At 36.1% G+C, this 13,070-nt stretch overlaps 2 protein-coding genes across 5 annotated transcripts; both read right to left on the bottom strand.

The window, feature by feature from the left end:
• Positions 1-625: 625 nt before the first annotated feature.
• Positions 626-2,671, bottom strand: LOC120085127 (putative UDP-glucose flavonoid 3-O-glucosyltransferase 3). Its single transcript, XM_039040990.2, has 2 exons — positions 1,303-2,671; positions 626-1,177 (listed from the first exon to the last, which is right to left on the bottom strand). Exons 1-2 carry the CDS (start codon positions 2,387-2,389, stop codon positions 798-800), a joined length of 1,467 nt encoding a protein of 488 aa, XP_038896918.1. The 5' UTR covers positions 2,390-2,671; the 3' UTR covers positions 626-797.
• Positions 2,672-7,678: 5,007 nt separating this feature from the next.
• LOC120086016 (Tetratricopeptide repeat (TPR)-like superfamily protein) lies at positions 7,679-11,863 on the bottom strand. 4 transcript variants are annotated; one of them, XM_039042408.2, is made up of 4 exons: positions 8,993-11,863; positions 8,737-8,868; positions 8,504-8,631; positions 7,679-8,162 (listed from the first exon to the last, which is right to left on the bottom strand). In XM_039042408.2, exon 1 carries the CDS (start codon positions 11,762-11,764, stop codon positions 9,314-9,316), a length of 2,451 nt encoding a protein of 816 aa, XP_038898336.1. In that variant the 5' UTR covers positions 11,765-11,863; the 3' UTR covers positions 7,679-8,162; positions 8,504-8,631; positions 8,737-8,868; positions 8,993-9,313. The 4 variants fall into 4 exon arrangements, with proteins under 4 accessions (XP_038898336.1, XP_038898335.1, XP_090174537.1 ...); XM_039042407.2 differs by having other exon boundaries at positions 8,737-11,863; XM_090318411.1 differs by lacking the exon at positions 8,504-8,631.
• Positions 11,864-13,070: the final 1,207 nt, after the last annotated feature.

Here is a 13,070-nt window from a genome sequence, read left to right as displayed (position 1 = left end):
CTGCTAGAAATTTTTATAAAATTTCATTAGAAATAAAGTGCTAGTCACTTGTATTTTAAAAATGTATTTTAGATATTGATTTTATAGTTAAATTGGAATCTATCGTCTCATGCCACGTCCTAGGTTTGGTAGAGTAACTTGAAGTGTGATGTGATGAAATATCATTTCGAATAAATTGTAAAGAATCAAATGTTTGCGCAGAAAAGGAAAAAAAAACATTAACCATAAAAATTGAAATTCATATTTCATTAAAAAAAAATAAGAATTGGTTTTTTTAATTATTTCTCCAGACAAAAAAAAAGTTCAATTTTTAAACTTCTTTAGTATTTATGATTGAGGGTTAAATTAGTTATGAAAAGTTTTTATTTGTTTGAAATATGTTTGGTGTTTACGAATGGAAAAAAAATATGTTATGTAATTGAGTGTTCAAAAATTGGATTTAAAATTTGTGTTTAATATATTTTACTTGGTAGGAATTCGTTATGTTTTAAGAATGTAAAAAAAAAAGTATTTTTAGTGTTAAAAATTTGAAGAAAATATGGGTATAATTAGAAATTTAGAAAACCAGCAAAAGAAAAAAAAAAACCACTACGAAATCGATTTCATTTAGAATAAGTGCACCAAATACCTCAACTCAACTTAGAAATTTGCATTCGAAACACAAACAATTTTAACTCCAGAGGTCCTATAACACTCCAACAATAATTACTAACTTAACTCAAACTCTACGTGTCAAATGGTCCTTGAAGGGATAATTGGGTAGATTGCATATAGATAAAATGTCTAGCCCTGCATCCTTAGTTTCTTCCTTGTAGCGAGTTGGCCAAAACGTCATCTATAAATTTGCCCAATGAAATGAAGGAGGATCCACCTTCTATTACACTTTTTCTACCTTCTTCACTTTTTGTTTTCACTTTCTTCCTAATCTCGTTATTGTCATTGTCCATCAACTTTTTGATCCCTCTTTCGATCTCTTCTGCGCTCACTATTTTTGGCTTGTCATGTTCTTGAAATTCGTTTTGATAGTCTATAGTGATCTCCACAGCCAATTCCAATTCTACAATCATTTCAAATGCATTGAATTTTTGTTCTGCATACAGTGGCCATGTTGCCATCGGCACGCCATGCCACAAACTCTCCCATATCGAGTTCCAACCACAATGCGACACGAATCCACCTGTGACCAAGGATTAAAATATTGATATATGAGCGTTTCAATTTTTCAGAAATATTGATATTGAGAGGTGGTTATTAGTGCATATTTTCATATTGGGATATATGGAGGGATATTTGAATTCTTACCTGTGGCTGGATGGGCTAATACCTCCACTTGCGGTGCCCAGCCGATGACCCTCCCAACATTTACTGTCCGATTGAGAAATCCCTCAGGTAAGATGTCTTCGAAGTTTGTATAGTCGATTGCCGATTGAAGCGCACCCTCTGATGACGGTCGCCGAAGGGCCCAAACAAAACGGACCCTACTTCGCTCAAGCGCTCGTGCAATCTCCTCCACCTGATCCTTCCCGAATGATCCCCTGCTTCCAAAGCACAAGAACACCACCGATGATGGAGGTTGATCATCAAGCCACTTCAACACATCTCCACCATCCATTGTCTCAATAGGTTTATTCAAGTGCAAAACAGGTCCAACAGAATACAAAGGTGGGAGTTGCAAAGTGGAGTCAGTTGACAATGAACATATCACATGTGATTCCATTTCCTCAAATGTATTGATGAGAATACCTTTTACTTCAGATCTCATTCTTTTAGTTTGTTCATGAAACGAAACAGCAAAATTGTTAATAAAAAAGATACCAGGAATGACTTTACTTGGAACTTGATTCACTAAGCCTGATACACTCGAATTAACATCTGAATCCTTCAATTGTTGGATTACCTCATTACTACTATTATTTTGTGTGTAAAGTTGTTCAAGATGAAAACTAATAGCAAGAGAGGCAGCACTACAAGTGTAATATACATAAGAAGGGACCCGAAATTCATTAGCTATATCAACCATGGTTGTGCAGAACATGTCCAACACAAATCCAGCAAGGTGGGTGGTGGAGGTAGTAAGAGAGGAGATAAGAGCTTGTTTGACATGGGGTGTGTAGATTTCAAGAACTTCAAGGAAAAAATGGTTCCCATCTTTTGGGATAGCAGGTAATTCAGGAAGGACAATGATACGAATAGATGTGTTGTTGGAAAGTGACTCAGAAAGGGATTGAATATATTCATTAGCTTTGGCATCAATGGATAGCTTAATGGCAAGAACTGCAACGGTGAGACGAGGATCTCGAGTGACAAGAATATTAGCCATCTCCACCGTGGATACAAGGTGACCCATCCCCGGCATCGGGAAGAAAACCAGCTCAAACTTCTTGATCATTTTGAACAGGCTTACAGAGAAAAGACAGTGGAGGAGGTTTTAGTTTGCAATGTAACAAATCTTTGTTGGAGTGTATGTGGTGCCTTTGGTTCAGAAGGGAAAGAATAGATATTAAACCAAGTGGAGAAATGAAGATGGTGAAATGAACGGTTTGATTTCCATGTGTCACAAGATAAGGTTCAAGGATTGCAACGATCACACAAACTATCTTGATTTTCCCCGACAGAAAAAAATTGCACAAATTTAATCACCCAAAAAAATAATAAATAATACGAGTGAGCCACGTGACAAACTAAGATTGAATAATTGTTTAAATTGTACGAATATGAGTGTCGTATAGAATACACCTAAGGATTTTTCATTGAATTATGGTCCCATCCTTATGGGAGAAGCTAAGTGGAAACTTCTTATACAAATATAAACTGTCATTTGTTTCAAAAATAAATGTATTGTTTCGAAAGATGCAAGGTTACCTATGACCTTAAACATTCTAAAACTATTCTTATAATTGAAATTCATTAGAAAAAAATTGAAAATTTCACACAATGACCCGAAAACCAAAAACTTTTTTACCAATGACCTCTTCCTAAAAACTTTTCAACCTCTGACTTTTTCCCTATGTGAAATTCCAAAATTACCCTCAGTTTTAAAAAGCTTTCAGACCGTTTGGTGAACATGTGTCTCTACGAATATTTTAAGCGAGCATATAGATATTACTAAGCAATCGGATAGAGATTACTAAGCGATCGTATAAAGGATACTAAGCGATCGGTTAGCTAGCTATTACGCGATCGTTTAGATATCCATTATACGATCGTTTAGTTTTTGTTATACAATCGTTGAGAGAATACTAAGCGATCGTTTAGATATCCATTTTGCGATTGTTAAGTTTTTGTTATATGATTATTGAGATATGTATTATGCAATCGTTTAGATATCTCGTATAGTTTTTGTTAAACGATCGTTTAGGTTTTGTTATGCGATCGTTTAGAGAATACTAAGCAATCGTTTAGCTAACTGTTATGCGATCGTTTGGATATCCATTATGCGATTGTTTGGCTAACTGTTATGCGATCGTTTAGTTTTTGTTATACGATTGTTGAAATATCTGGTATGCGATCGTTTAGATATCTATTATGCGAACGTTTAGTTTTTGTTAAACGATCGTTTAGGTTTTGTTATACGATCGTTTAGATTTTGTACATTTAACTAAGCAAATAAATAATTAAGTGATCGTTTAAATAAATTTGTGCTAAAATTACATATTGCAATATAATTTGTGCTAAAATTACATATTGTATAGCATAAATTTGTACAGTATAATTAGTATTAAAATTACATATTGTATAGTATAAATTTGTACAGTATAATTGGTGCTAAAATTACATATTGTATAGTATAAATTTGTACAATATAATTGGTGCTAAAATTACATATTGTATAGTATAAATTTGTACAATATAATTGGTGCTAAAATTACATATTGTATAGTATAATTGGTGTTGTACAGGAAAAACGAAGCGAAAATTACATATTGTTTAGTCTAGATGGGCCAATGTCAGGTGTTATCAAGTTGTCTACACGTTTTCTTGTTATGTCCTTTCTGACCACATCGTGTACACCTGTGTATTTGTCGTGGCTCCTTTCCAATTGAAGCCATCCTGACGGTTTGACGTTAACCTACACTTACTACCTTTTGCAGTGGTAGAGTTGGTTCAAAATCTCCAACATCTCCAACCCATTCTTAACTATGACTGGGAAGATTGGTTCGGCATAAGCAACAAGCACACACTTAACTATAAACCATTTTGCACATAATGTTTGAACATTAATGTTTCTCAGGGTCGCTGCAGATATTGCATGGGAGCATGGGATCTCGAGGCAACTAAACTCCATACACGTACATGTCCGTGAACAAAGATCAACCAACCCCCCCCCCTCCAAATATCCATCGTCCACATTAATTATATGCACATCCACCAGAGAAACACGATATGTTCTAGACATCAATTCTGATTCCTTAAGAATACTCATTGCTTAATCAGTTACAATGTTTGTGCATGTCATTGCACGTGTACGTCGGATATAGACCAACCTTGTAGCCACTCGTAGATATGCTCTAATAGCTTTATGATTGGTAGTTCTCGGACATCTTTCAACACCCCATTGAGGCATTCTACTATATTTGTCGTCATCTTGTCATACCTACAATAGGCTTGATAAACCCTTGCCCACCATTATAATCCAACCTCTTCAAGATAGGCCGTCACACCAGGATATTGATGGAGCTTAGCCCAATACATCTGAAAGTCAGATATTCTATATGCTTTCGCCGCTAGATAGAAGTGTGGGATTATGTCCTTATTCTTAAATTTGTCCACCAAATTGTTCTGAATATGGTATATACACAGGGCATGAAATGCATCAGGGAATATCCTTGCAACAGCCTTTGCAATTGAGATGTGACGATCTGATATAATCACTAGATTGGGAACGTCTCCTATTGAAACCTTCAAATGAGTCATGAACCAAGTCCATGATGCATCGTTCTCACCATCTACAATACTGAAGGCGATAGGATATATGTAGTTATTTCCATTGATACACGTTGCTATTAACAACATACCTTTGTATTTCTCATGCAAATGGGTCCCATCAACAACGATTCTTGGGCGGATGCAGTTTAGAAAACCCCTGATACACGGACCAATTGCCATGAAGACGTACTTAAAGTATTTTCCGTCCTCTACTTCAACCTCAAATATGGTACCTGGATTTGCAAGCTTAAATGTCTCGCCATATACCCTAACAACAACATATGATCCTTCTGGTGACCCTCGTGTATACACCAATCCGTACTCTCTAGCGCGATAAGCCCATTTGTAGGTAATGTTCACTTCATATTCTCGTCGGACGTTCTCAATTATATCCCTTGGGCGGTAGGTTCAGCCAACTTGTTCGTATTTGGACTTTATTAAGTGTCCAATAACCCAACTTTTTGTTTGTCGATGATTACCAGTTCTCATTTCAAGAGAACATGTATGTTCGCTAAGATATTTCGTAACTTTGAAGGAATCACTTTCTTTCATTTTTTTTTTTTTTTTTTGCACGGACCCTCCACTTTCATTCCTCCATCGAATACCGAATAGTTAGTAAGCTCTTTGTTGACTTTTTTAAACAGTAGTCAAAGTTCTTTCTTATTGCAAGCATCAATAATTTAACTGATAAGTCATATTTCAAAAAGAAAATTTGACCGATCTTTATATCCTGGTCATTCAGACAGTCATGAGGTATTGTGATGAGGATGTCGTACAATGGGCCCTCTGATGGTTTGGGTATATCAAGAAAGGGTTCGGTTGGAATGGGGGAATGCATTAGAACCGAAGGCATCACAACTGGTGGAACGGGAGCAGGTGGGGTTGGAACATGGATGTTAGGTGTTGGAGAAGTTTGTAAACCTGAAGATTGTCCATATCCATGTTCAATATTGAATTGTGAAGTACATCTGGGTTCACTGTTCCGATCAAACCAAGCTTTACTTCGGTCATCCTCCAAGTTACATGGCTCAATATAATCTTCAAGTGAAGACATGGTATGAATTGAATTGGGTTGACCAGTTGGATTGCAATGCTGGTGTACTCCATGACTTTCACAAGGTGTAAGTGATACAAATAACAGCATCCGAGATGCCTCATTACTTTTAAAAAGAAGCTAAGATCTTCATCGTCGACTATGTCAATTGGAGGAGCCGGGACCAATAGATGTATCAACATTTGATGTGTATATCAAACATATCTAGATCGATATTCAGTCGTTGGTGCATCATACTCACTAATTCACTGACTGTTATATCATTTCTGACTTTCAGACCTTTCATATGACCAACAACATAATTTCTTCCGGACTCATCCCAATCCCCACCAAATCGTACAAAGATGCAAAGTAGCGTCATTGATCTACAATGGGATAAACAAATCATTGATAAGTGAATAATCGTTTATACATTACTATGCGATTGTGTATAAATTACTATGCGATCGTGTATATATTACTATGCGATCGTGTATAAATTACTACACGATCGTGTAGTAAACGGTTGCATAGTAATGTCTAAACGATCGCATAGTAATGTCTAAACGATCGCATAGTAATGTATAAATGATCACATAGTAATGTAAACGATCATATTGTATAAATTACTACACAATCATTTATAATTTACTATTCGATTGTGTATAAATTACTACACAATCGTTTATAATTTACTATACGATCGTTTATAATTTACTATATGAACGTGTATAAATTACTAAACGATCGTTTATAATTTACTAAACGATCGTGTATAAATTACTATATAATCGTTTATATTTACTATACAATCATGTATAAATTACTACACGATCATTTATAATTTACTATACGATCGTATTGTAATTTATGAACGATCGTGTAGTAATTTATACACGATCGCATCGCATAGTAATGTATAAACGATCGCATAATAATGTATAAACGACCGCATAGGAATGTATAAATGATCGCATAGTAATGTATAAATGATCATCTAGTAATTTAATGCTAAACGACACTTATTATGAAAGCGATCTGAGAGAAATAATCGTATATTGAATGAAAGGTTGAAGAAACCATTGAAGGAAGAAGAAATGTGGACTGAATCCAATGATGAAAGCGATCAACAAAGATGTTGGGCTGAAACTCTGAGAGAAAGCTACGAGAGAACAATGAGAGAATTTCGTAGGGAGTTCGATGACAGAAAGTGAAAAATGAGAGTAACGTTCCATTCTCTTCAGAATATTAATTGGGAATAAATGTTTTGGTGAAATGTTGGTGATGTATTGAATGCACATTGAATGAAGGACTGAAGAAATCGTTGAAGGAAGAAGAAATGTGGTGTGATATAAAGGCTAAAGAAAACTGGGGTAATTTTGAAATTTCGCATACGGAAAAGGTCAGTGGTAGAAAAGTTTTTAAGAAGAGGTCATTAGTAGAAAAATTGTTGGGTTTTGAGTCATTTTGTGAAATTTTCCAAAAAAAACTTTAACCTGAAATATAATTTAGGGTGAACATCACCACACCCATTCGAACTATCTTAGATCTCAATTTTTGCAAATGATTTCTTTCAAGTATCGTGATAGTCTTAGCATCATTCATCCTCCTCAGTCTCCTTTTCTTCACCTGGATTTACTCAAGTGCTCGAAAAAATTCACAATTATGGTCACTTCCATGCCAAAGAGCGTTGACGAGAGCATGAACAACAACGGCAAATAATAATAATAATAATAAATAAATAAAAGGTAATAATTTCTCTTTTTAACAAACGTATTCATCAAAAGACCTTTGATTTTTTACATAGATCTTTTGGCATTATCATAAAATAAAGAGCAGTTTCATAATCAAACAAAGAACGAGGGAAGACTGTCCTAGGAATCGGATTGACAAAACTTGGCACAACTAACCCAGCTTCCGAGTTCTGCAACTGCTCCACCAACTCGTTATTATAATTTTGATCGTAAAGCTCAAAAGTAAAAGCAAGAGGGCCAACACTGGAACTGTAAAACACATAATAAGGAACCTCAAACTCTTTAGCCACATCTATCATGGTGATGCAGAACATATCTACAACACATCCAACAACATGGGACGAGTAAGTACTGTCACAGCTTCTATGACACACGGCTTGTAGCTTTCGTTGATGTGAAGCATAATCCAGGAAGGATGATAAAGCATATAGATTATTAGGTATCCAAATCTGCAAACAGTAAAATACCCAATAAGACAATCACACAAGAAATAGAGCAAGGCTCTAGAATGATTTATTTATATACTTCAAGAGAAAATTACAATGGAAATCAACAAGAACATAAGGAAGATAACAAATAGAACAGTGACAAACTAGCATTTTCAAGAGGGTTGGAAATCCTCTCCCAAATTTCCAAATTAGGAAATCCACTAAATTCTCCACACTCTAACCTTCCTCTCACCTACTATTTATAACCCAAAAGAACTAACAAATTTCATGTCTAATTACTACAATACCCTCACTACTAATTATATACTAATTATCCTACTAGGAGTCTTGCATAGATTTACCAGCAAAAGATGCAGAAAGTGATTGAACATGTTGTGCCATGTTAGTGATGAAGGGTAAGCTTGTGGATGATCATTGTTACGGAGAGACTTTGGCCTGAAATCAATCATCCCGGTGCTTACCTCTCTCTCTGTTTGAAAACGGTTTAGTGGGTAAGTTTCCATCTTTCTATTCAATGAACAGAACACGATGAAAAGCCAAGGAGTTCCAATTTTAACATATGAATCATAATCACCTCGAGTTCCAATGCAACTATGGATGCGCCGTTGCTAGAACTTTCCTCAGACCCTCTTGACGCCAGTAAGGGAAAGCAGGTTCCTGTTGTTTCCTCGTTGGCCATCAGGGACCTAGTAGGTGGTAATGCCATCTGCAGGGTATCATGGTTAAATGCATCATTCAGTCATCCAAACTATAAATCTCTAAATAGCTTTTCGATATGGTATAGCTTTAATCTTAGATATGGTATATCCAAGATTAGAAAGCATTTACACCTGGAAAGTAGAAGCTGAAAGACATGATAACTTTGCACTACAGTTCATTTTCGTAGACTGATAGCAGGGGCTGGCAGCTGCTTTTTATCTTGTTGCAACAAATCCAATCAAATATAGCAGGCATATAATTTCAACTTAAACTTTGAGCTGCACATCATAAAACTAACGATGGCAATACAACGATGGATTTCAAAGCCAAGTGATTGGCCTGCTTGCAAACCTGATTGGCCTGCTTGCAAACCTTATCCAGCATACAAGTGTTTGTGAGGTAAATCATCAAGAGCTAGATTGCATCTTCTTCTCCTGAACATGGAAAATGTATCATTCATCAGGCTCCAGAAGACCAAGATAGGAACTGGATTGTGGCCTATAACCAGCATGTTTCATCTCTGCCAGTAATTCCTGCAACATGTTGTATATCTGATCGGATTGTGGATGTTTCCTATCCTTGGATGAAAAATGGTTCATATAACCAGAAATCTCAATCCAACTGCTTCCAGTTTCCTTTTTCAAACCTCTCTCTCTCATCTGTTTTCTTATAATATCTACGTTTTCCCAGTTTCTTTCCTCCGCATACATGTTCGAAAGCAAAACATGGTAACCTGTCTTCCTATTTCTTTTCTCCATTTCAAGCAACTTCTTGGCAACAACCTTTCCTAATTCAAATTGTTTATGAATCCTACAAGCAGCGAGAAGAGACCCCCAAATTTCCATCACATTCCCTTGTTCCCCTAAACCTATGACAAACTCATAGGCTTCATCTACTCTCCCGACCCTCCCAAGCATATCCGCAACACAACAGAAATGTTCAGTGGATGGTTCAATGTTATATACAGTTCTCATCGACTCGAAAATTTGAAGACCTTCATCAACCAAACCGGCATAACTACAGGCAGACAAGACTGCTACAAAGGTAACTGCGTCAGGCCTAATACCAGATTTTTGCATTGTGTGAAACATAGAGAGAGCACTCTCACCCATCCCATGTTGACCATAACCCAATATCATGGTGGAATAAGTGACTATACTTCTCTCATTGGCCTTACTAAAAACATATTCAGCATGGGTGATTGACCCTGATTTTGAATACATATCAATAAGAGCAGTTGCGACAAAAACATTTTGGTCTAAGTCATTACGGATAGAGAACCCATGGAGTTGCTTGCCCCAATCTATGTACCCTGATGGATTACAAGCAGGAAGAATTGAAGCGAGGGTCACAACATTAGGCATTACCTTTTGGTCAAGCATCTGTCTCAAGACGAGAAAGGCCTGATCAACAAGTCCATTTTGTGCATAGCCGGACATCATGGAATTCCAAGTGGCCTGATCTCTTTCATGACTATAGCTTTTCTCAAATACATTTTGAGCAGCCTCAAACAAACCAGATTTAGCATACATATCTATAAGATAGCTATCCATTCCCTCAAATTGAATTCCATTCCTAAGTAGATAGCCATGAGTTTGCTTCCCAATATCAGGGTTTCTAAGATCCGAAGCTGCTGAAAGCAGAGCGGTAACAGTCACAGAATCAATCATCAAGTCTTGCTTCTGCATCTCATAAAAGAGCATTAATGCTTCGTCATTCAATCCATTTTGTACAAAACCAGAGATCATTGTATTCCATGAAACAACATCCTTTTCAGGCATATTATTGAAAATTTTAAATGATATATCAATTGAATTGCACCTAGAATACATAGCAATGATGGCGTTCATTAAACAAACTTTTGACACGGCTACATTCTTAATGACAAATGCATTCAACTGTTCCGCTAATTCAAACTTCTGCAAGTGTGAAGCTGCAGCTATTGCTGAAAGAAGAGTCACTTCATCAAGAGTAGCGTCTTCAGATTCCATAGCTTGAAGAAAAAGTTGAATTCCTTCAAGAGGAAAATTATTCTGAACAAAAGCACTGATCATTGTATTCCAAACCTCGGTGTTCCTCTCCAAACAATTGTCAAAAACCTTCTTAGCAAATTCGAGGCAACCAAGCTCTGCATACATGAAAATTGCAGAGCTCACAACATACAAGTCATTAACATATTCACTGCCTAACTTCACAAGCATTCCATGAACAACATTGGCATTCTTGAAATCCCCTAAACTTGAAAAGGCAGGAAACACATTAACGAAACTGACTGGACTTGGTTTTATCCCAATTTTCATCATCATCCTAAATTGTTTCACAGCTTCAGCATACCTCTCCGTTCTCACATACCAAGAAATAAGGGTATTCCAAGCAATGACAGTTCTCTTACGCGTTAAATCAAACACCTTACGTACCAAATCACACCCTGAATAACTAGAAACCATTTTACCATCTGGGGTAGTGCTCAAACACATAGAATACATATTCAAAAGGGAATTATACACAATTTTACTAGGATTCATCAGACATCGAAGAAAGTGAGCATGAACGGCCATTCCAAACCCGAGATTGCGGGTATCGGCACAGGCCTTGAGAACAGAAGAGTAAGTGTAGGAATCGCACTTAACTTTTGGAGAAGAGGACTTCATATTGCTGTAGAAGAGAAGGGCTTCATCGGGGAAGTTGTTGCAGACTAATCCAATGATGATTGTGTTCCAAAGAACGGTGGAGGGGCGAGGAAGAGCGTCGAAGAGTTGGCGGGCAAGATGGGGCTGACCTTCTTGGCATAGTCTGCTGAGGCGGTAACGAATGGTTGGGATTTTGGGGTTGGTTGAACGGCTATGAAGCGGAAGATGAGAAGGTGGTGGAGAGAGAGGAAGAGGGGTTGAAGAGGAAGCCATGGATGAGCTTCTGAGCTTCTTCTACACTGGCGTTTCACCTGCCACTGACAGTGGAGAGTGGATGGATAGATTGTCTAACTGAACAATAGAATTTTTTTAGAAAAAATAAAAAAAAAATTAATATATAATGACAAAAATAGGATTTGAGCGAAAGTATTTTAAAAAAGGTTTTTAAATCGTGTACCGGGTACACGATTACACCTTAATCGTGTATCGGGTACACGATTAGCTCTAAATTGTGTACCGGGTACACAAGTTCTTGTCCATCTGGCACGCGCAGTCTACCGTGGCAGTCATACAGGGTTGACTGAGGTACCCGATACACGACTTCCTCTCTATTAAATCTAGTCGTGTATCCAATACATGACTTCCTCTCCATTAAATCCGCCGCGCCCCTTCTTCCTCATTCGACCTTCTGCCTTCTCTGTCCCATTCAAGCTTTCTACTTTATTTTGCCTTCTTTTGTTGTGTTTCTCCATCCAAAATTTTGAAATCTTCCTCATTTTGCTTCTGTCTTATGCATCCAAACGCCTCTATCTGCTCATCCGTCCAAAATTGTTCGAAATCGTCCTCCACGCTTATGTGGTAAAAAAAATTTTCTAGTTGTTTTTCAATATATAATCTTTCTATATATATCATTTTGTTTGCATTTAGATTGAACTTAATGTATAGTTTATGGATCCATGATTTATTTGTTGGGTTGAATTTAGAAATATATGTATATATTTGTCTATTTGTTTGGTTGATTTTATCTAATGTACTTTATAAACTTAGAAATTAATTTTGTTGTGTTGATTTTGTTGGGCTATTTTTCTGGATGATTAAGTTTGTTTATTTTTTTGTCTATTTTTTTTATGATTAATTCGTTGGATGATTGTGTATTTGTTGGGTTGAATGTAGAAATATATGTATATCTTTATAAAAATGAAGATTGGTTCATATATATATATATATATATATTATTTTGTTTGCATTTTGGCTGAATTAAATGTACGATTCATAGATATATTACTTTGTTTGCATTTGGGTTGAATTAAATGTGTGATTCATGGATATATTATTTTGTTTTTATTTGGGCTAATTTAAATGTATAGTTTATGGATCTTAGATTTTGGTTGATTTAAATGTATAGTTTATGAATTTTAGATTTGGGTTGATTTTAAATATAAAGCTTATGAATCTTAGATTTGGGCTGATTTAAATATATAGTTTACGAATCTTAAGCTGATTTAAATGTATAATATTTAGATGTTATTTGTTGAACTTAGAAATTAGATTTTGTTGGGTTGACATATTAACCTATTTT

Source organism: Benincasa hispida, chromosome 9 (assembly GCF_027475165.1).
Source record: "Benincasa hispida cultivar pf3 chromosome 9, pf3_genome.v1.1, whole genome shotgun sequence".
Taxonomy (NCBI): domain Eukaryota; kingdom Viridiplantae; phylum Streptophyta; class Magnoliopsida; order Cucurbitales; family Cucurbitaceae; genus Benincasa; species Benincasa hispida.
Note: the sequence above shows the minus strand (reverse complement) of the source record. Positions and strands in the feature narration are given on the sequence as shown.